Source organism: Bombyx mori, chromosome 22 (genome assembly GCF_030269925.1).
Source record: "Bombyx mori chromosome 22, ASM3026992v2".
NCBI classification, from domain to species: Eukaryota; Metazoa; Arthropoda; class Insecta; order Lepidoptera; family Bombycidae; genus Bombyx; species Bombyx mori.
The window spans coordinates 11430142-11454689 of NC_085128.1; the positions used below are offsets into that span (position 1 = coordinate 11430142).

At 35.4% G+C, this 24548-nt stretch overlaps 1 protein-coding gene across 4 annotated transcripts in view; it reads left to right on the plus strand.

Moving 5' to 3' along the window:
- Positions 1-19648, plus strand: part of GSTe3 (glutathione S-transferase epsilon 3) — a 42610-nt gene extending 22962 nt beyond the window's left edge. For 2 of the 4 annotated variants that reach the window (XM_038018673.2, XM_038018672.2), the window contains exons 2-6: positions 14122-14262; positions 16035-16093; positions 16883-17024; positions 18439-18632; positions 19454-19648. In XM_038018673.2, the coding sequence (XP_037874601.1) occupies positions 14122-14262; positions 16035-16093; positions 16883-17024; positions 18439-18632; positions 19454-19571 (654 nt within the window). In that variant the 3' untranslated portion in view covers positions 19572-19648. Of the gene's footprint in view, positions 1-10295; positions 10426-14121; positions 14263-16034; positions 16094-16882; positions 17025-18438; positions 18633-19453 lie in introns of those variants that run through there. The other 2 variants (XM_012691421.4, NM_001114994.1) reach the window with 2 other exon arrangements.
- The last annotated feature ends 4900 nt before the right edge of the window (positions 19649-24548 follow it).

Below are 24548 nucleotides of genomic sequence, written 5' to 3' on the forward strand. Positions count from 1 at the left end.
TACCCCGCGCGCCCCATTTGCGCGGGGACCTCGTAGGAGGTTCGGCCCTCTACCCGAAAAAAAAAAAAAAAAAAAAAAAAAGGTTTGATATATGGTCAAGCAAAAAAACAAAAATAAACCAAAAATGCCTTGGTGTCAGAGACACTAAGGCCCTTAAGCCTTTATTAGTACTTACGTAACCTTTTTTGGGGTTCCACACTCTAATGGCAAATAATAACTTTTCTGAACTAGTTCAGTACCTACATGCGATAGTCATTTTACTCGAAGACTATTTACATAGTTTACATGCGCTTTTAGGAAATGTATTGGAAGATGTTACATATGTTCCACGAACTGCTATTTTATGATGTATGGGAATTACGAAACATAAATACAATTGCCCATAAGCTACCATTACCGAAGCTCAAGTAGAATTAAACTGAACTTAAACCTAAAAACGTACCGAAAACACTATTCAGGTAGTCAGAAAAGCACTATTGCTTATTATAGGGGCGGCATTGTATCTTCGTCGTACAAATTGGAATCGATTTGTTGCTGCAGAGCTTGTAGCTGCTATGCTTGGCAGCGGCAGATCGTGGCGATCGATGCTCGGTTTCTGGGTCGGCAGACAGGCAATAGGCAGCGGGCTCTTCTCTCTCTAGACTAAGACTCTCTAGGCTCTAGACTGGTGGTAGGACCTTATGTGAGTCCGCGCGGGTAGGTATCACTACCCTGCCTATTTCTGCCGTGAAGCAGTAATGCCTTTCGGTTTGAAGGGCGGGGCAACCGTTGTAACTACACTGAGACCTTAGAACTTATATCTCAAGGTGGGTGGCACATTTACGTTGTAGATGTCTATGGGCTCCAGTAACCACTTAACACCAGGTAGGCTGTGTGCTCGTCCACCCATCGAAGCAAAAAAATAAATAAATAAAACCAGTGTCGCGGCCAAGCCAGGGGCTAAGATAGGGATCTCGGCCAATTCTTGACATAACGAAGTTCCAGTATTACCACAATATTCCGGCCTTAAAAACGCTCCTGCAAACCTTCATACAAGGATTTACAGACCATAGGTGAGTGAGACAGGCTTAGCTTAGGACTTTAGATTTATGTTATAGTGTCGCGAAAAAAAAAATTTTTATTACTGCCAGCGCTCCGCCTCCTATTTTTATAATATACTAGCTGACCCGGCAAACATTGTTTTGCCATATATAAGATTTCTAGGGAATTTCTAGTGTAGAAAAAAAAACTAACTTATTGTAAGTGTGTAAGGATGTGGTAAATGAGTGAAAAAGGTATGTAGTGCTGTGAACGATGAGGGAATATATAATAAAAATAACAAAACCTCATTCAACCACATAATACCTCATTATAACAAAAAAAAAGTCCAAATAAAAAAAATATGTTAGGGGTGGACAACCCTAATCACTTAGGGGTATGAAAAATAGATAGTAGCCGATTCTCAGGCGTACTGAATATGTATAAAAATTTTCATGAGAATCGGTCAAGCGGTTTCGGAGGAGTATGGAAACGAACATTGTGACACGAGAATTTTATATATTAGATTATTATCAGGCTCCTATGGTTGAGCTATTTACATGCCCCAAGGATTTAATAAAAAACAAGATTTAATTTCTATCGAAATTTCTTTAAGTAAGATAACCTTGAGTACCTACATCTTTATACTTATTTTGTTTTTGAGTTGAACTACCCAGATAATCGTTTATTTTTTACATTTACTTTGCTTTAAAAGTGATAATTCCTACCCTGGAACTCTATGCTGTACATAGTTTGAAACGCACTTTCTTAAATGAATTAAATGAAACACAGTGATGATACAAAATCAATGTGATTATTAAGGTAAATTCTTTATTTTAAAACTGCGCTATTCAAACTTTCAGTAATGTTTAAAAAAATCGTAAGTGCTTGTAACGGTTTTTTTTTTTCAAAAAAATATAGGCCCTGCTTTATCTTTAGACCTCTCAAGATTTATCGATTGCAAATAAGAATAAAAGTAAAAATACATACCTAATATATATACGCCATCTATCAAATACGAGAGTAATGTAACATCTAAAACCTGAAGTTTTAATGGAGTTTGGGTGTAAGCTTTTATCTGTTTCCGCCGCAAAAAAGAAGAATAGAAATCAAATTTGAAAGGATATAATTTTATATTGTTTAATACTTAATTTGAGCGCCTAGAGATAAATGCATTTAGCACATATAGAGTTACTCTTTTTTCAAAATCGATTCAAGATGCATTACACAAATTAGGGATACAATTTAATTGCAACACGATTTTCGATTTATAAATCTTCTTTTTTTTTGCTAAGTCATTTGAACGAGCTCCCGATCTAGCTGATTTTATGTGGATGATGGAGCCCATAGATGTCAACAACGTTAATGCCACCACCCGCTTTGAGACAAGAATTTAAAGTCTCAATTATGTAGTGTAACAACAACTCGTCCACTTACAAAACCAACAGAAACCCAGACTAAATGGATCGTGCCTAGATCGATTCAATATCTGGGCCACGAGCGTTTCAAAACATTTTCCTCGTGTGGACTAAATTAGACATAGTCACGTGTCGTGCCACATATGGGTGTTACGTAGCTTATTGCAGTACACAATATAAGTGCTACTGCGACGTTTTAATTTAATTTATAAGCTATAGAGTCACTGTATTTTTCAAAAGAAAATTAGGATAGTTCTGTAAGTATTGAAAATAAAAACCAAACTGAAAAAAAATATATAATAAGGGTACATGCTCTTCTTAAGCAAATAAAGCTCAGCCTTCAGAAATTCGAAAATCCATAATCTATAGAATCTAAAATATCGCTTCTTTATCTTCTCACATGGTACGGCACCTTTTGAACCTGAGCCGTGAGCTGGTTTTTTCATATGTTTTTCTAAACAAAAAGTTTCATAAACATCCTAGTTTTCAAATAAAAAGCAGCATCATACATAAAGCTGTTCTAAATTAAAGGCAGCGACAAAGTCTTTAACTTCTTTATACGGAGTTTAAATTCCAACGTGTGCGCTCACGTACGTTTTAACGTCTCTACTTCCCTGGATTTATTGGGCACGTGTATTTATGAACGAATCTCCGGGGAACTTTAAGCACTTTCACAAGACATGTTAATGCAGTTTTATTTTATTAAATTAAGATATGAGGTATTCTTTTAAAGTGAGTGACCATTGAGAATCTATACTAATTTATACTAATCTATACTAATATTATAAAGAGGAAAGATTTGTTTGTTTCTTTGTATTGAATAGGCTCCGAAACTACTGAACCAATTTTAAAAATTCTTTCACTATTTGGAAGCTACACTATTCTCGAGTGACATAGGCTATAATCTTTCAAAATATCTTTTTTGAAAAAAAATAGGGATCCTTACTTAAAACCTCAATAATGTAACCCAAGGTGTAAAAAAATTACCTACAATATTCTTTACATCGCGAGCACTGCGAAAACTATTGATAATTGAATAAAATAATGTACTACGAGTTTGTAGAGCACATTATTATTTACAAAAAGTGTCGCGACAGCATATGTCTAACTATTATAATTATGCCGCAATAAGTGTTCTTTTATCTAAAAAAATAAAGCTTCAAATATCGTTGAAATTTTTGTTAAAGACCCGAGCGGAGCCGGAGCGGGCCGCTTGTATGCTATAAGTAAACAATATTTATGACGACAAAAGGAAACAAATGATAAATTAAAATTCATGGTGCTGAGATTTTAGAAACTCTTCGTGAACGTCGGAGCGTTCGTGACCCAATAGCTATGCTATCGGTGAAGTAATATTGCTTATTACTGCTTATGGTATTAGCTGGTACGTACCAATTAAAAGTGAAGTGATTAACATTTACAATGTCAAGGTAACATTAACACCGACTCGGTATAGCAAGAACAAGTGAGCTCAAAACATAAGTAATAAAGCTTATCTAAAAAGGTTTGAATGTGAAATTATGTTGTAATACAGAAGAAAAATATCGTAACTTGCAGAAGTGACAAATACGCCGTCATGACGGTGTATTTTTATGTATTTTTACTATAATAAAATATAAATACATATAAGTAAATATATAATAAGAAAAACAGATATTTAGTAAAATTGCAGTAATTCCCTGAAATATATAGGTAGTCAATGCTCTGGACAATTCGAAGAAAATAATATAGTACTTTTAAGACTGCGGCAAAATTGCACACACAAATTTACCTAATAGTAAGTTTGATTAGTAGACGTACATATGTATGTCATGGACATAAATAAAATGTTATATCAATTCAATTATCAATCCATTTTCAAATATTAGTCAAAGTAACGATCATATCTCATGTTAAATCTATCCTTATCAACCTAAAATACCATATCTGAAACTATAATGTATGATACCACTAAACAGTTCACTCTAACTATAAATAACTCACTGTTGAAATGACTAAATACCTGCGACTGATTGCCAAAGATCATCGAATTGTCACTAACCCGTGATCGATTCATCTGTTTCTAATTACGTTTACGACAACGACTTTAGAAGCTGTAACTATGTCTCTAACTCATATTTAATCGTGATAATGTATGTTAAATACTTACGGTAGGTACGGTAGGCAGCGGATTGGCTCTACCCCTGGCATTGCTGACATCCATGAGCGATGGCAACCACTCACCATCGGGTAGCCCGTGTGCTCGTCTGACTCCTCCTCGAATCGTGTTCCTCATGTCTGAGGGTCGTGACCACCATCACCCATGAGCTTCAATCTTAAGATGTTTTTCCACTTTCCCCTGTCCACGGCGTCATGCAGCGCGCTGTACACTGTACTGTCCAAAGCGGTGCGGATCTGATCGGACCAACAAGCCCGCTGCGGCCTCTAGATCTGTTGCCTTCAACTTTCGAGTTGAAGCTCGTCTGACTACAAGGGCTATAAAAAATATAAGTTTTTTTTTATTGCTTAGATGGGTAGACGAGCTCACAGCCCACCTGGTCCTGGTGTTAAGTGGTTACTGGAGCCCATAGACATTTACAACGTAAATGCGCTACCCACCTTGAGATATAAGTTCTCAGGTCTCAGTATAGTTACAACGGCTGCCTCACCCTTCTCGCCGAAACGCATTACTGCTTCACACCCCTCTATACATAATACTTTGATCAAACTTGTTGCCAACCCAATATGTATGTAGTATAAATAGTTACTCGAACAGTTTTTTCAGATTAGCACCATCTACCTGACCACTAATGTGAAGTGATCTTTAATTGGCTAAACAATAATCCAAATGACGTGACCTATGCATAATAAAAATGTCCAGATTATATGTATTTCCAGTGGAACATAAACTGTTTATAGCCGTTTTTCTCTGTAATGTTTTATCGCTAATCTCTTTTGATCCATTCAAATACAAATTGGTTATTTTCCAATTAATGCTTTTTGATTTCGATTGTGTCTGCACGTGTATAAAACATCGATTAATAATGTATTATGAACCTCATAATATACCAAACTCTTATCAATAAATTACAACAACATATTAATTGAATTATTTTCCGATGCAAGCCATTGTTGTACATTGCATTTTCTAGGAACGAATAAACAACCAATTAAACCTCATACCAGGCTTGTAATGAAAATGAAAAATATTGGCTGCAACGTAAAATGAGTTTTCAGGAATATTTTTAAAATCTATTACAATATTGCATCAGTTCGAAATTCGGCATTTTCATAACGATATCTGAGTGCATATAAATTACTGGACATTGTACACAAAATAATTGATATGTATTCTAATTATTAGCGTGATATTTGATCATGATTTTTATATTCGCAGATCCGTAAATGGCAATATATTATGTTGTTGTTTTGGAACGAAGTTCCTTATGAGACGATGTGGAGGGGTACCCCCCTAACCGGGAAAAAACGTCCGTAACGTAAGATTTTTATTAGTAATGCACACAGTGTATGCTTGGTAATAACGTACAAAAAATAACATATTTTTTATGATTCATTGAGAGCGTTCTCAGAGCGTTCGTTTGCGCAATACACTAACTCTTATGCAAACAACCGTGAATGAAGTGTACCACAATAAGTTCGCACGTTACCGAATGACCATGGATTATTGCGAAACCTCCAGTTTTATTTTCTTTATACCTCGAATAGAATTTAAAATTATAATTTTTATAATAAGGTACTTCGTTCCTATCCGGTGTCCCATGACACCACACATCTTTTTTAGTATAAGGACAATAGTTTGCAAAAGCATAAATAATTGTTTCATATATCCATAAGAGGCAAGCGGGTGGTTTATATGCAACTGTCACGCATACCATTGCATAAGTATAACACAGGATCGCACAAGAACAAAAACATATTTCTCATCATGTAACATTTTTCTTTTGACCGTCTATCTCATTATTCACATCACTGTTGATGCCTTACCGTGTTTATACTCTGATTCATAGAGTCATCTTTATCTAACAATCGAAAACATTACTTCGAGTAAATTTCGTTTTGGAAATTTTACTTTTATGTAACAATAAAAGTGTAATATCTGTCGTTTGTTTTAAAAACGATACGAGCATAAAAATCGATAAGCTCAAGGATAGCTTTTATAAAAACCATAAAACGCAAGATATTTAATAATTCGAAATTTTTTAAAACCTTTCTTTTTAAATCCCTTTGTTTCGAAAGAGCCAGTGCTATTTCCACCCTAATTCTTTCTATATATATATATTTTTAACAAAAACGTTGACTGATATTTAAGTTAAATTTTAACTTATATAGGTCATAATGAGCTTCGTTATATTTCGTAATCTGTATAATCAAAAATAAATTGCAATCAAATGTTTATTATGCATACGTACACAAATCTGTTTAGTGTGTGACAATATAACAATTCAGTTAGTAATGAAAAGATTACAGAAATTTGTTTTAGTCATTTCTTTTATGTTTTTCAGACAGTAATTTTTTGATTTTGGTATAATAACATCACAAGAGTTTTTATTTTCGTACCAGGTGTAGGAAACCTTAAATAAATAAAATAAATATTTTGTATTATTTGAATAAGGAGCTTGGACAGCTAGTACACATCACCTTGGATGATTGATAGGCGTCCCACACGCGAGATTCCCTTTTGTATTCAGTTCTTCTCGAACAAAAAAATCTGGCCTTCCCAAGATAATGGCGTGACTGGATAGCCTTATCTCTTCGAACGATTTTCCTACGCACATATCATAATATACCTAAACAATATCATTAGTTGTATATTATCTGTTGATCAAGATCTGTAATTCTTAGGCACGAGGAAGCATGCCCATTTCATTTATTCAGTAGTTGCTCACAGAATTTAACCTAACCTACCTTAATAACAATAATTAATATACAACAATTAATTACAATAACAATAATCAATAACAATAAATTTTACTGGTGGTGGACCTCTTGTGAGTCCGCAGGGGTAGGTACCACCACCACCCTGCTTATTTATGCCATGAAGCAGTAATGCGTTTCGGTCTGAAGGGTGGGGCAGCCGTTGTAACTATACTTGAGACCTTAGAACTTATATCTGAAGGTGGGTGGCGCATTTACGTTGTGGATGTCTATGAGCTTCAGTAACCACTTAACACCAGGTGAGCTGTGAGCAATAAAAAAAATTAAAGATTTTTTTTATATTCTATAAAAATGTCTCTATTCATTCATGAACTGCTATTTTAACTCAGGTTTAAAGCGCCTGCAACGTCTAAGTTAAAGTGAAGGCTGCGTGTAGAACGAGCAAAGCTATCAAACTTTATAACGCGCTTTGATACCTGTACACAAATTCCGCGGAACTTTGTACTAATAGTATGCTCCACAATTTTCTAGATGTAGCAATCTACTTCTATGTTGTAAACTATATTATTTTAAATTTGCCTTTTTTTACCTATTTATTATTATTTATTTATGGGGAAATACAGCGCGAAACAGTGTGTGCGTTCGACCACGGGTTATGTGAAAGACTGACGCAGAGCATGGAAGGGCCCCCAGTCCATCCTCCGTACGATCGCCGGGATTCACTCCGGTCTCCGGCCCTGGCACGACCATCGCATGACAGGATTTTACACCGGTTGACGGGACAGGTTCTCGGGGCAGACTTTAGTAGTGACACCCGGGTTCAGATCCCCTACTGACCCAGTCTCCCATTGTCTCCCAATACCTCCGTCAAACAGTCACGTCCCGCGAACTTGCACGCACTTCTGCTCCACACGTTCCAAGTATCACCAAGATTCATTCCCTAGAAGGAAAAGGAAAGGGAAGGAATGGAACTGGCTCTTCAATCCGGAACACAGCTAAACTATTTGGCGGCGGACTCTAGTTGGAGGGTGGTCGCCAGCCAGTCGAATATGGTTTTACCACCATTAATGTTTTCGGCTCCCGTTTAGCACCACCCAGGGGTTACTTGTAGGGTATCGCGGATTAAGCCCACGGAATCGGAAAGTACCAATCCCCAAAGCGGGAAGCATCAATCCCCAAAGCGGGAATCACCAACCCCTATGAGATAGGATGAACAATTACGTAGTGAAATAATGTGAGTAAATTTCTATAGCACATTCTTTTCCGGTCGTCCCAATTGAACGAGATTTTTAAGTTCAACGCAAACAAGCCAATGTTGTTTCTTAAAGTACGCTCGTGTCACAAGTCGTAGGCTGTGAAGTTGTAGTATACAGGCTTTAACAAAAGTAGCTTTTACTTCAATTGAATAAGTAAGTGTCCTTTAATTTTAATAGTCTCCCGATTTCCCTGATTAATAGCAAAAATAATAATGAGCTGTTGGTAGTACGAGCGAAAAGAAATTTAAATTTATCCTAAAACCAACAAATTAACATGTGAGCTGCTTACTGATTCCAACGTTAATTGATAATGACTTATTGACTTATGACGGCAGCCATCACAGAACAGAAGATATTTGATATACGCCTGAATCTTGCTAACGACATTTTCAAGATAAGCTTGAATTTAAATAAGTTCCGACCAACAACATTTATTTTGGACTGTCGGTCTACAGAGCAATATTACCCACTCTGTGGAAGATCTTCCTTTGTCGTATACCTCCACAGACTGATTATTAGAAACGACAACATAATTGAAAAGAATATATATATTCTGCAAAATTCAAGATTAAAATCATTCCTGTAAATGCAAAGGGTGTTGCAATTTAACAACTGCTTTCTTACTGTGGATTTGCCAAATTTAATCACTTTTCCCACTTTAAAAATTAAACATAAGTATCTGCATAAACTTAGGGTCGCGTCCCGTGTTTTTTAGTAGAGACGACCTCGAAGTATTCCCAGTGGAAATTACGGATATTAATCTAATGGCGATCTTCTGAGGGAATTTTGGAAAAGAATCAAAAAAAATCTGCGATCCATACTGTTCGTGGATTCCGTTCATTATTTATTTGTTAGAAAATATTTGCATAACGTTAAATTTATAGTAAAACGTACTCCTGTATATTTATTGTAAATATGAAGGAATGGTGTTATATGCACTTGTGACCCAGTTAGGCCTATCATTATTAATTTCAAAATATTATGCACGGCAAGGTTGTCTTCTATGCTTTGTTTTATATAGCAAATACAATTTAAAACGATTATTTTTGTAGAAACGACATCGAAGATTGTGGTAAATTAACGTCACAATAATATAGTCAGCAAATCGAAATCTGTTTTTCCAATATTAACTTACTTCACTGTTTGGATAATTTGGTTATATATCTGATGTTACTGGTGAAGCCTAAATACCAGACAAGGTCGAGAGACCATCATCAACAACAAAAAATCACGGGAGCTTTGGAAGAACTACTTTATTTCTTAACTAGCGACCCGCCCTCGCTTCGCTTCGGAAACATTAAAACACACATGAAACCAAAAAAAATAAATAAAAAGAAAAATACAAAAGTAGCCTATGTTCATCAGGGACAATGTCGGCTTCTAATGGAAAAAGAATTTTTCAAATCGGTCCAGTAGTTTCGGAGCCTATTCGAAACAAACAAACAAACAAATCTTTCCTCTTTATAATATTAGTATAGATAAGTATTTCTTAATATTTCTTAAAAATGAGAACCCAATTTGATGCGTATCAATTAAAAAATTTAGGCATTATTATTGTAATACAAAAATTATTAAATTAACAAGTACTTCAAATTATGTAAGTTAAAACAGGTTTAAACAAATTTAAATGATGACTATTCGTAATTAAACATAAACGTCCTTACTTTATTGTTGAGTTAGAATTGCATTATACTCCGTGTCATCATACGTTTCAATACTTGATAAAATACGTGCATTAATAGGTACAGCACGTAAATATATAACTGAGCATAGAGCCACTGTTAAGTAGTAGTTATCTGTCTTTAGAGTTTGACGATTGTGTGTTATATTTTTTAAATTTAAAAACATTAATTGTAAACGTAAGTCTTTAACAGATTATAAAATTTGTAAATATATTATTCTTTTAAATCAATAAAAAAATAATATTAAATAAATAACCATTAAAAACAATTGACAAAACTTTAATTATTAATAATTCATTATGGATCGATTGGCTATTTAAATAGATAGCGTGTTTTATTCTATAATTTGTATGTACATCATATTCAATGAACCTACATCAAGCATAAATAATTATTTCATCTAAATAACTTTCATGCTCACGCTTTTCACAATGACATGTCAATTAATATTGTTTGTTGAGCAAGGGCATATTATATAAAATGACATAATCTTTTTTTTTAATTATAGTCCTAAATAATATAAAATTAAAAGATTTTAATACATTGAGGCACCTTAGGGCACTTTAGCGAAATAAATAAACATTTTTACGTAAATTTTAAGTTAAACCACGAGCTTTCTATATTATAAAGTTCATAAAATATAGGTAATCTAGTAATTATTTTCTGATACTTGAATAAACACACAAACTACTGGATATATTTTTGTCAAATTAAATATCGTTTATTACTTTTGTTCTGGTTTTGTAATAAGTATTTAAATATTAGCAATGAATTACAAAATCTTCTTCTTTTTCTCCACTTTATCCCACAAGGTGGGGTCGGCACAGCTAATTTTTCTCTTCCATTCTTTTCTATCAACCGTCATCTCAACACTCACTCCTCTCTCATATAGTCATTCACACACTCCATCCATGTCTTCTTCGGTCGACCTCTTCCCCCTCTACCTTGCACTACCATTTCCATACATCTCCTAGTCACATGCATCTTCTCTCTACGCATCAAATCAAATCAAATCAAAATCAAATCAAAAATTTTTATTCAACATAAATGAAAGTACATACTTGTTGAACGTCAAAAAAAAAAAACTACCGCCAATTCACAAGAACTAGCCTCCGTCCTGAGAAGAATTGGCAAGAAACTCAGCGGGCATGTCTTTTTTTTTTACATATGAAATTATTATTTATTTATTTTTTAATATTAGATTTTTTTTTTAAATATGAATTTTTTACAATGAGTAATATAACGTAACAATTACTACAATATTGAAATGCCTGGAGCGAGCAACTCATTCCCACTTTGTGCAATCTTCTAGATAATCATTGACTTTATAATAATAAGCTTTATTGCACAGATGTTCTTTAATAGTTTTCTTAAACCTATGTATATGTAGGTTCTGAACATCTTGTGGGATTTTGTTGTACAGGCGCACAGACAAACACCCGAATGAATTTCGTATCTTATGTAACCTACTCATCGGCACAACAAGCTTGTGTTTGTTCCTAGTATTTCTATTATGTATGTCCGACTGTTTAGGAAACTCCTCAATATGTTTACGAACATACATCAAATTTTCAAAAATGTACTGGGATGGCATAGTGAGAACTTTAATTTCTTTAAATTTTTCCCTCAGGGATTCCCTTGAGTGCATGTTATAAATAGCACGTATAGCTCTTTTCTGCAGAATAAATATCATTTCTACATCGGCCGCATTGCCCCATAGCAAAATGCCATAGGACATGACACTGTGGAAGTAACTAAAGTAAACTAAACGAGCCGTGTCCGCGTTTGTTAACATTCGAATTTTTTTTACTGCGTATGCTGCAGACCTGAGCTTACTCGCCAATTTATGAATATGAGGTCCCCATTGCAGTTTGGAGTCCACTGTTATACCAAGATATACGGTTGACTCAACAAGCTCCAATGATTCCTCAGAAACAATTACATCACTCTCCACTTGTCTCACATTTAAAGATGGTTTAATACATTTTAAAGTAAATTTAATACATTTAGTTTTCTTACTATTCAATAATAGGTTATTGATACGGAACCAATGAACCACACACGAAATCGCATCATTCACTTCGTCATAGACTTGTAATTGTCGTTTAATTTTAAATAATAAAGATGTATCATCTGCGAATAATACGACCTCGTGTCGGGACTCAATAAAACTAGGTAAATCGTTTATATATATTAGAAATAAAAAAGGACCCAAAATGGAACCCTGAGGTACACCCATTTTCAACAAGGTGCCTGAAGATCTATTATTACCTTTCACATCTACTGTTTGTATCCTTCCTGATAAATAGGAAGTAATAAGTTCCAATGCACCATCCCTAATACCATAGTGATGTAGTTTCCTCACCAATGTTTCATGTTCAACACAGTCAAATGCTTTGGACAAGTCACAGAAAATTCCAAGACAATCATGCGATTCCTCCCAAGATTTAAAAATATTTTTGAGTAGATAAGCACCTGCATCAGTTGTAGAGCGACCCCTGGTAAACCCGAATTGTTTATTATGAAGCAGGTTATTTGAATTACAATGTTCTAAAAGTTGTGTCAAAATAATTTTTTCAAATATTTTACTCAACGTAGGGAGTACTGAAATAGGTCTATAGTTAGAGGGGTCATCAGTACTACCAGATTTAAAAAGAGGTATCACTTTACTATGTTTCATTAAGTCAGGAAATACACCACACCTAATACAATCATTAAAAATCATCACATGTCCATACCACGCTAACCGTTCGCTCCTTAATTTGGTGCTTACCGGGGCCACTTTCACACTTCCTCTGATATACTCATTAGCAATGACTCATATAGCAATGAATTACAAAATGTAAGTAAAATGTAATTTAAAAAAATGCATAGTTATTTCACTCGTAATTTTGTTATGTTGTTTGAACAGATAATACGTAAAAATTTTGTTAGCGTGTTTTTCGATAAGCGTTGTGTATCGAAATGACATTCAGATAACTAACCTAAAAGTCGAATATAAATACGTAATTCAGTTTTATTATTGTCGTTTTGTTCTATACACTTGAGACCTTAGAACTTTTATCTCAAGGTGGGTGGCGCATTTACGTTGTAGGTGTCTATGGGCTCCCCTCCTCCTCGCATCGTTTCCTCACTGCTGAGGGTCGTGACCATTATAATTCGACATGATTTTACTCCTTGTGATGTCCCGCCAGCGCCTCCGATCATTGGCCGCATGAAGGGCTATGGGCTCCAGTAACCACTTAACACCAGGTGGGCTGTGAGCTTGTCCACCCATCTTAGCAATAAATATATATATTCGATTATTCAACTAGCTAATTTGACATTAGAGAAACCTTTAGCGCACCTTTTCTGAAACTAGATCTTCGAGAATTTTATGTATTTAATAAAATCTATGAGTACAGTCTACCTGCTATTGGGTGGTTAACAGTATCAATTTTTTTTATTGCATATATGAATGGACGAGCTTACGGCCCACCTGGTGTTAGTGGTTACCGGAGCCCATTGACACCAAGTCCTAAAATGTAAATGCCGCCACCCAGCTCGAGACATGAGTTCGTAGGTCTCAGTTTTTACAGTACAACGGCTGCCCCGCCGTTCAAACCGAAACGTATTACTGCTTCACGACAAAAATAGACAGGGTGGCGGTACCTACCCATGCGGACTCACAAGAGGTTCTACCACCAGTAATTACGCATATTATTATTATAATTTTGCGGGTTTGATTTTTATTACACGATATGTTATTCCTTCACCGTTTTATTATTACACAAAAATTCAAAGTAAGCGCAAACGTACAAACTCAAGGTAACTAACTAACATTTGGTACCCTTAATTTTCAAAAGAAAACTTACTAGTTAACTTAATTTTCAGATGAGTCTAATGTTGTACAAACTAAACGCGAGCCCTCCGGCGCGCACTGCCATGATGGTGTGTGAACTCTTCAAGGTTCCTGTTAAAATGGTTGACGTAAATTTATCCAAAGGAGAACATTTTTCCCCGGAATATTTAAAGGTAAATCAACATAGAAAATATCGATTTTTATTGGGAGTTTTACACCAGTATACTTAGTCTGGCCATAAATACTGTTACAAAGGAAAACAAAAAAAAATCTATTGCAAATAACATTTATTACTTTTACAGTGTGTTAGTTTAATACATAAATATAAAACAATTTAAAGTATAAAAAGCTTATTCGAAGTGGTCTCCATTGGCTGCAATACAGTCCTTTAAACGTTGAGGCCAGTTATCAATAGAAGCACGCACTTTTTCCATGGGAAAATTTTTCACTGCCAATCGTACGGATTGTTTTAGGGACTCCAAATTATCATGGCGTTTAGAGCAAGCCGTACTCTCTAAAACTGACCATAAATCATAATCCAGCGGATTAAGATCGGGACTAGACGACGGCCAGTCTTCGGCTCTAATGAAGTCCGAAACGTTCGTTTCCAACCAAGACTGCGTAGACCGAGCTTTATGACCTCGCGCCGAGTCTTGCTGGAAGGACCATTCTTGATTATTGAACATGATGTTGTTAAGGGGCTTCACTACCTTCTCAAGAATGGTATCTTGATACACTTGTGCCGATGTTTTGATACCTTTTTCACAAAAGTATGGCTCAGTCACTCCTTCATATGATTTGTTTTCAAGCACATTTTAAACCCATTAAGCCGTAATGCATTCATTCCTACAAAAAACAATACCATCCCACTTATTCCTGTAGCGATTTAAGAGAGGCTGTCAAGTGTGTTGGCTTAAGTAGTAGTACAGGCGTTACAAAAAACAAAACAGATTTCGATATTTTGTCTTAAGATGAGACATAATCCACATAGTTAAATCTATAGATTTCAGTATACACTTAACTTCAGGTGGTATCTGAAGCTCATCTTCCCGTCTAGAGCAAACAAAAAATCCCAATTAATTATAAAATTGACTGTAACTATACTTGTTCCTAACAATTGGTAGGTACTTTAATCGTAATGTCCATGAACTTAGAATTACAAATGGACTTTGAATTCTTAACCTTGTTCTTAACACACAAAAACATACATACTCGTGGGCTTGACATAATAAACACTTGATAATATTTGTAGATTCCAAGTTTTTTGTGATGTCAATGAATGTCAATAGTACATCGCAGCCTGTTTGTATGAAATGTTTTTTTATTGCATTAGAACTCTGAAATTAAATAAGACGGTTGATTTTTAGTGTTTACCTATTCAATACTCGTTAAATACTAGGCTCTTGAGTAATATATAAGCCTTCGGTCGGAAATGATCGTAAATTGTTACAATGGTAATAATACCAGTGGTATAACCAACCGATTTTGAACGAAGCAAGCCAAAGCGATTTCGTTGTGTAAGCACACTAGTATTACGAGTATTATGATGTATCGTCTATGTTTTCGTGTAACGTTTTCTTTTGACAGCTTTTGATATGTAGCTCCAGTGATTCATTGTTCGCATAAGTAGCAGAATTTCACGTATGATCTAATCAGTATAAACCTGCACAAACTTACACAAAGTTCTCTGTACCCTGAGGATATCATCCCGAAATATTATACATATAATTTAAATACAAAGTCAGTTATAGTATTTGGTTGAACTGTATATAAATTAAATACATTTTATCACGAATCATATCTGTTATGAATTCAAATAGAGGTGATCTGAGATTTAATCAATTGTTTGTTGACTGTATGTCACGATATCGCTTAAAAACGCACAATACACAACAGTAAGTACATTGCTATAATAATATTAATGTTGTTCATTATTTGATTTCAGAGAAACCCTCTTCACACTGTACCTACTCTAGAAGATGGCGACCTGATTATTACTGATAGGTAATGATGGAATATTACTAGTTGGTTTGTTTACCAGATTTTTAGAAACTGATAATATTTACCTCATTCAAATTTTTAAGAATATAATTTGGTAATAGTAAAGATTTCACGTGTCACGTCAGGTTTAGCTGATAATGAAATAAAGCTATGAAATAGCTTTACAAATACATAGCATTACAAAATTCTTCAAACTTGATTGAACTAAGGTATTCACTTTATAACTTCCATTAAAATCTGAAAGCATCGGAATTAGCCCAGTAGCACGCGGGTTTTAAAATGCCATTCTCACTTGGTTTTGGCGTAGAAATAGTGTAATTTTTATCATCGTCGTCTTAGGCCTTACAGCTCAGGGTGGGCCTTAGCCTGATCCAGTATGTCTCTCCAGGCTGCTCTGTTCAGGGTTTTCTCCTTCCAGTGCCTGACACCGATTACTTTGAGGTCGCGCTCTACGCCATTTAACCATCAGAGTTTGGGCCTGCCACGATTTCTGCGTCCCTCTAGTTTGCCATATAGTAGTTGTCTTCGCATTCTGGTCACCTTCATTCGAGCCCATCTCTTGCCCATCGTAGGCGTCCAATTTTTATAGTTTTTATGACAATAATAGGATCCTTCTGAATATCATACAACTCGTGGTTATAGCGTGTCCTCCACATATAGTTTTCCTGCAGCGCACCAAATATCCGTCTTAGGATCTAGGCTCGAACATAAGTAGATGATTCTCATCCTTTTTGCTGAGTATGTAATTTTAATGTTAATGGTGAAATCAAATTTCCTTTTCTTTTGTTACAGCCACGCGATTGCAATGTATCTCGCCGACAAATATGGAAAAGACGATAGTCTGTACCCTAAAGACTTAAAAAGCAGAGCAATAGTGAACCAAAGGTTATTCTTTGATAGCACGGTGTTGTTCTCTAGAATGAGAAGTGTTACTGTAAGTACTCTCATAAAGCTTTGCATACCGCTAGTGACATAATATAATAATTATTAAATATACAGTTAGTAGTCTTCATTAGGGGATAGGTAAAAGAGACTAACTGAATAAAGACAACGTACTAGTATCAAAAGAAAGATACGTACTAAGGCAAAAAAGTGATTTACCGTATAATAATTACCACAAGAGAGGATTTTCCAGTTCCTATATAAACTAATTCACAGGATTTTTTAAAGCATGACCGAATTCCATGGTTTACCTTTCGTATGTCCTCAGGTCGATAAATAATTTTACCTAATGTTTGAATTATCAGCAGTTGATAGTGACAAGTACTTATGGGAAGCGGAATTGTACAAACTGATTACTAAACGACTGACTGACATGGCCATGACTAGGTAGATAGGTAGTTTGGGTTGACCCTGGTGACTATCGTGGCGATTCAACTGATACCTGCTTAATCGTGATGTTTACTTACATTTGTTTAGTAAAACGGTTGTTTTATGCTCCAAACGAAGGATTGTTTCACTACAGATAAAGTTAGTGCAAAACACCTTGAAAATAGAACTCGAGATAGGAAAGTTAGAAATTAGGGAATGAGATAGTGGGTCAGGATATTGCTACCATCTATCTCTAAAATAGGTAACTAGGATAACGTCTTCGTTTCTCCTGATTAACAACAGAATAGATAATTATCATTGAAATCCTATGAATTAATTTTGTTGCATCTAAAAGTTTAAGAATTTTGTACCCTCAGCTATAATAATGACACCAAAAAAGACAAAATGTTCGGCATATGTCCCTCACAGACCGGTTTTCCTCGAGTACAGTGTAGGTAATTTTCCAAAGCACATATGATTATAATGCTGTAATCGATTTCGCTTCTTGATTTATATTTAGTTTCCCTGGCAACAATTGCGCAACGTATTCAGTTTCACAGAATAAAATTCTTAATATAATTCTGCACAGTTTAAACTTTACATGTCAATAATATTATTTTGTGATTCTTTCTGGCTTCTTTTTTTTGTTATTTTTATTTTTCCTCGTATCTACTTTGTATATTTTTCTTTCTTATTGATAAGAAATATACACTTTTTTTTGCTTAGATGTGTGGACGAGCTCACAGCCTACCTGGTGTTAAGTGGTTACTGGAGCCCATAGACATCTACAACGTAAATGCGCCACACACCTTGAGATATAGTTCTAAGGTCTCAGTATAGTCACAACGGCTGCCCCACCCTTCAACCCGAAACGCATTACTACTTCACGGCAGAAATAAGCGGGGCGGTGGTACCTACCCGTGCGGACTCACAAGAGGTCCTACCACCAGTAAAAAAGATCGGCTACTGTTTGTTTTAATTAACACCTCAAACTTTTTTGGTACCATAATATTATTGATAAACGTGTATTATTCCAGTTTCCAGTCATAATTGAAGGATGTAAAACTGTCACGGAGAAGCAAATTAATGACATTATCGAAGCATATGGTTATGTTGAAACTTATCTATCGAACACCAAATTCATAGCCACCAATAACTTGACGATTGCTGACATTTCTGCCTACGCCGTAGTTTCATCTCTCCTTTTTATTGTGCCTTTAGATGGAGCCAAGTGAGTACTGTAAACTATTAATTATATGCTAAAGGTGCTCCTCAGTTTTATTCGCGTTGAAAGCATTATTCTAAAATGAAACAGGTACTAAATTCTGCGTATTAAAAATAGCTATGTCATTTTACGGCAAACTAATTCTAGTTACGTTTTTTTTGACAACAAAAAATTTGGTTGTTTGTTTCCCAATTATAGTCTTGAAGGTCAAATAGACACATTAGTCTATTAAACTTGTCATAATTGAGCTCAGGCCCACCTGGTGATAAATGTCTAAGTCTCAATTGTATAGTGTTATTCAAGGGTCTCAACCTTGAAACCGAAACGCATTACTTTTACTTCGTAGTAGTATAGCGGTAGGCAGCGGCTTGGCTCTGCCCCCTAGCATTGCTGAAGTCCATGGGTGACGGTAACCACTCAACATCAGGTGGGCCGTATGCTCGTCTGCCTACAAGGGCAATAAAAAAAAAAGTAGTAAACATAGGCAGATCAGTGCACGCGGATACGCATAGCGTCGTGACGTTAGTGAATTAAAATTTACGCAAATTAAAATTTTTGCGGGTTTGATTTTTATTACACGATGTTGATGTAATTCGTGAACGATAAACAATTTTCACTGTAATTAAGTTAAATTTAAATTATATAGCAATATTTCGTTATTATGAAATAAATTTATCCTCTACGAAAAATCATTACTTTCACAAATCTATCATTTATTTCGCTTATCCCGTATAACAAGCGTATAATTTAATAGATTTATTATTTTTCTTTTACCTGCTTCCCTCAAAATATTGAGTCCATTAACGTGATTGTGTGTTATCTTATAGATTCCCCAAAACACAAACGTGGTTGAATGAAATGGAAAAGAAACCTTTTGCACAGAAATATAATGTGAACGGCGTGGCCGAATTGGGCGCACTATTGAAAGAGAAACTTGGATCTTAATCTATAAAATGTATTAAGTTTATTAATGTAAGTGAAATGTTATTTATTAAAAGGATCAATAAAATTACTTACCAACATTTTTGTTTTCATTGTATTTTATTTCATATATTTAGTACTAGAGTAGAGTAGGTAATATATAATATATAATGAAAAAAATGTGATTCGGGTGTTTTTTTTCCTACCTCAACTAGCGTACGTAGAACGTAGCCCTAGAGGCCTATGTCAGCGTCACCGAATGAGTAGGTGAGGTCACGGGGCTATAACCTGAGGAGATTCGTGTGAAGGTCTTGTAAGACAGAGTTTTGTTAAGTGTCACGTGATGATTGTTTCTTATGAAACTGGGTTACAACTTGTACAAACTTGTATCGGTTTGTAATGTCGTAATACCTATTATCTTACATGACAAAGGATTTTTATTTTGGAAACGACCGATAACAAAGTAAAGCGCCACTGATCGACCGACTTTTGCAAGAAGCCGACTCCATGACAAATCCCATAATAATTCGGGGTATGAGACTCTTGGCGCCCAGTATGAGATTAAGGTACTTTCTGCTAAAACACTCATAATCTTTTCTCATTTCCTCATCTATTTAATGATTAACCATCAATCAACGAATGAATCAAGAGTATCTCAAAGGATACCTGATTAATTGCTGATATTGCTATGTACTCACCGTCATAGTACACATCCGCAGTAATGCTGGTGCCATTTAGTAAGAAGCTGTGATGAAGCATACCGGCAATAGATCACCAAACAGTGACCATGACTTTTTAAGGGTAAGTTTTGGTTTAGGGTATTGCCTAAGTGCTAAACCAGTAAATTACATTATGACCGCTTATGATTATCAAAAAGAATCCCATTTTTTATCGCCATCACCTGCGATGCGGTTAAATCCCTTCGTTTCTGTAATTATTAAGCAAGGCAAGGTTCGTCGCGATGACATTCGTTCAGTTCGTGCCGCACCCACCTGTCAAGTTTTTTAGCTTGCCAATTTGACGCAAATGCACCAATTTGGTTTTGATGCTAACGCTGAAAGCTGCTACTACCTCAGCGGCAGATTGAGTATTGTCAGCGTCCACCGTCGCCTTTAATTCGCCGTTGTTGACTTTTGTTTTCGGGCGACCACAGGGTTCATTTTTTAGTTCAAACTTTTCCATGTCGTAAGCATTCAAACCAACAAACAGTCGCACGTTTTTTTTTTGCTTAAATGTGTGGACGATCTCACAGCCCACCTGGTGTTAAGTGGTTACTGGAGCCCATAGACATCTACAACGTAAATGCGCCACCCACCTTGAGATATAAGTTCTAAGGTCTCAGTATAGTTACAACGGCTGCCCCGCCCTTGAAACTGAAACGCATTACTGCTTCTCGGCAGAAATAGGCGGAGTGGTGGTACCTACTCGTGCGGACTCACTAGAGGTCCTACCACCAGTAAAAAGTGCGGGCGTTCGTTTGTAGTGGCACTCCGTACAAGTAATTAATGTAATAAGCCGTTTGTGCGGAATTGCTACCGTGACGGAACTCTTATTACATAATTACTTATATCTTTATAGTGTTCATGTTGATGAAAAATATACAAATCTAATAAAAACAAAACACTAATCGATAAAAAATAGGTGAATTTGAAAATAGAATTTCATTATTTTATACTTAAATTTATTATTGCCAGTCATAAATAAATTATGTTTCAAACGTGATTAACTTCATAAGTAGAGGCCTGGTTATATGTTTAAAAAGCACTATTACAGATTCGCTTCATTTGAACTTTTTTTGAGTTAATTTTTCGGTAATGGCTATAATTCCACTGCTCTCTTCCGAGATGGAAGATTGGCTTTATTCCACGACACTCATTTCATACTCCAGTTATCGCTCATTCTACAACCAAATGATTTTTAATGATTATTTTTATACAGCTTGTCCTATAACCTAATAATTATTGTTATTTTTCACCTCTACCAGCTTCCGTGCGTTCTTACAGAGTGTTCGTGAATTCGATCTGTTTTTACATTTAGTAATAAACATTCATATTTACCTGAACGATTGGTCTTATTAACTACTACTACCATTCACTCAGTATTACCACAAATTGACCTATTTACCGTCCAGTATATTGATCGTGTACGTGTAGATACATTTGAATCACACAGAGCAAGTTAACTAGTTTTGGCACGCGTCCCACTTCGATCTAATCGTATTGGTTACTCCATTGAAAACATTAGTACTGAACATTGTACTATCAAACTGAAACTAATATATTAATCGATAGGTAGCATGCTGAGTTTTAAATAAATACATTAAATTTGGGATTGATTCAATTTTTGGAATGGAAGAACAAGAAGATCAATTCTGTCGCCCATTATAAGATATTAGGTGAATGTATTAATAATACTTATATATAGGTATAGGCTACGTTCAATGGCTGCGAATACTACATTAAAAAAACACACACACACACACAATTTTCTCACCAAAGAAGTTCGTAATACTAGTGATGTACTTTTTTTTCAAAACTTTTTTGTCTGCACTAATTAACTCAGCTCAAAAATACTCACCCAAAATTCATTAAAAGCCATCGAAAACTCACTGAACACAGCCACGGACATACGGAACGAAATGTGAATAAATCGTGAGCTGCGTTCTGACCATGATATATGCCGGTACAAATCGGATTTATATCCTGCTTTCCCTTCCCCATTGGAACACAACAGAAACTGTTATTGCACGTATGAACGATGAGATGTCATGAATAAAATATTTTACACGTAATGCGTCACGCACCCGGCTTCAATAGCGATTTCAATGCTGTATTGACCGTATAACGGATAATACAGTAATTTTTAGTTTAATCTGAATTCGTGTGTATCTTGTAATGGTAGTAAGATGTGTTATGATTGTATAAATAATGATACCGCTATACTGGCTATTTCTATTCAATAACAATCATACTTTAGAGTTCGGAAGGAAAATTGGCCACAATCGAAGCTTGACGACCGAACTACGGTTTAAACTATATTTAATAAGTTGCATCAGAAATACCACTATGGTAACATATATTATTTGGCGAAAATGAGTTCAATCTGTTCAGCTAATTAGTTTGGCAGTGAGCTGATCTTAGTAAATACATAAATAAAAACTAAGCGGCAATGAATGCCAATTGGTAACGCAATGCAAATTGTAATTGCAAATTTGTAATGAAAATTGAGCGGTTGCGAATGAAGTTCAAAGTTCAGAGTTCAAAGTTATACTGGTGGTAGGACCTCATGTGAGTCCGCACGGGTAGGTACCACCACCCCGCCTATTTCTGCCGTGAAGCAGTAATGCGTTTCGGTTTGAAGGGTGGGGCAGCCGTTGTAACTATACTGAGACCTTAGAACTTATATCTCAAGGTGGGTGGCGCATTTACATTGTAGATGTCTATGGGCTCCAGTAACCACTTAACACCAGGTGGGCTGTGAGCTCGTCCACCCATCTAAGCAATAAAAAAAAAAAGTCAGTGATTAAAACGACTTTTCTTTTAGGAAGGTAGGGTTATCGGTGGCCTAGAAGCCTTTCCAGTTTCAGGTTTAGCCAGCAGGGCGAAACGACTCACATACCATCAAAACTGATATATTGTTATCAAACAAAAAATAAAAGTCTTACGTTACGGTCGTTTTTTTCCCAGCTAGGGTACCCCTCCGCATCGTCCCATAAGGAACTTCGTTCCAAAAACTTCCCTAAATTATCCTCAACAACTATTATTGTAAAAAGTTTCAGTCCAATAAAATCAATGACACACTAACGAACGAATCTGTCGGGTCTGATAAATTTGACTCTGTAAATATTGTTAAAAAACTGTCATCACCATTATTTGATGATTCTCGACTAATAAATACCTATACATACCTATATTTCTAAAATATTCTCAATTTTAGTAGTCCCAAAATAATTTTGTGTACTTACATACATATGTATTATACATACATTTCATTACTAAACGTACTAGTAACTAATGCACATTGTAGAACAAGGTAAAGCATTATTAGTTTAACAATAGATAAGTTGTCGCTCGAGCTAACACTACTTGCCAGTCTAATTATGTATAGCTAGATATAATGTTATAGCTGTATTGTTCATAGTAGAAACTCATTGATTGAGGTCTCGGAAGTCAGTCATGCTCACTGTCACATAGCGTTTAGTTGAAGCCTACAGACTCAACAAAGCAAATTCCACCACTAGCTTTGAAATAATAATATGTAATGTCACAGTCTTAATGGTATCGTACGTAATAACGCCTGTTTTATTCTTCAAACCGGAATCCAAATCTGATTCGCGGTAGAAGTAGGCAGTATAGCAGTAATACCCTACCCACATGGGTCACCACTTAAATACGTATGGTTTAGCTAAAACAATTTTTTTTATTGTTTAGATGGGTAGACGAGCTTATAGCCCACCTGGTGTTAAGTGGTTACCGGAGCCCATAGACATCTACAAGGTAAATGCGCCACCCACCTTGAGATATAAGTTCTAAGATCTCAGTATAGTTACAACGGCTGCCCTACCCTTCAAAGCGAAATGCATTACTGCTTCACGTTAGAAATAGGCAGGGTGGTGGTACCTACCCGTGCGGACTCACAAGAGTTCCTACCACCAGGAAAATCGAAGAAATTATTTTAATCCAAACAATTTTGTTTACATAAAAAAAAAATACATTGTAACAAGCTAGTTTATAAATTTCAGTTTATCTATTGTAACTGAAATTGTGCTTGAAGATTCAACATTTTCATAACAAAGACTAAAAAAGCAACCTTTTTCCAGAGCAAAGGAAAGGTAAATAGCCGTACGAAATGGACTGAGACATGACTGAACAGAAGTCTTCAACAATCATCCTGAAGGGTCGTACATATCTGAATATAAAAATATACGAATTTTGATTTGCATCAAATTTAAGATCTCCGATAAAACTCGTACTAGAATATTTATTCTTTAATGATACCGTC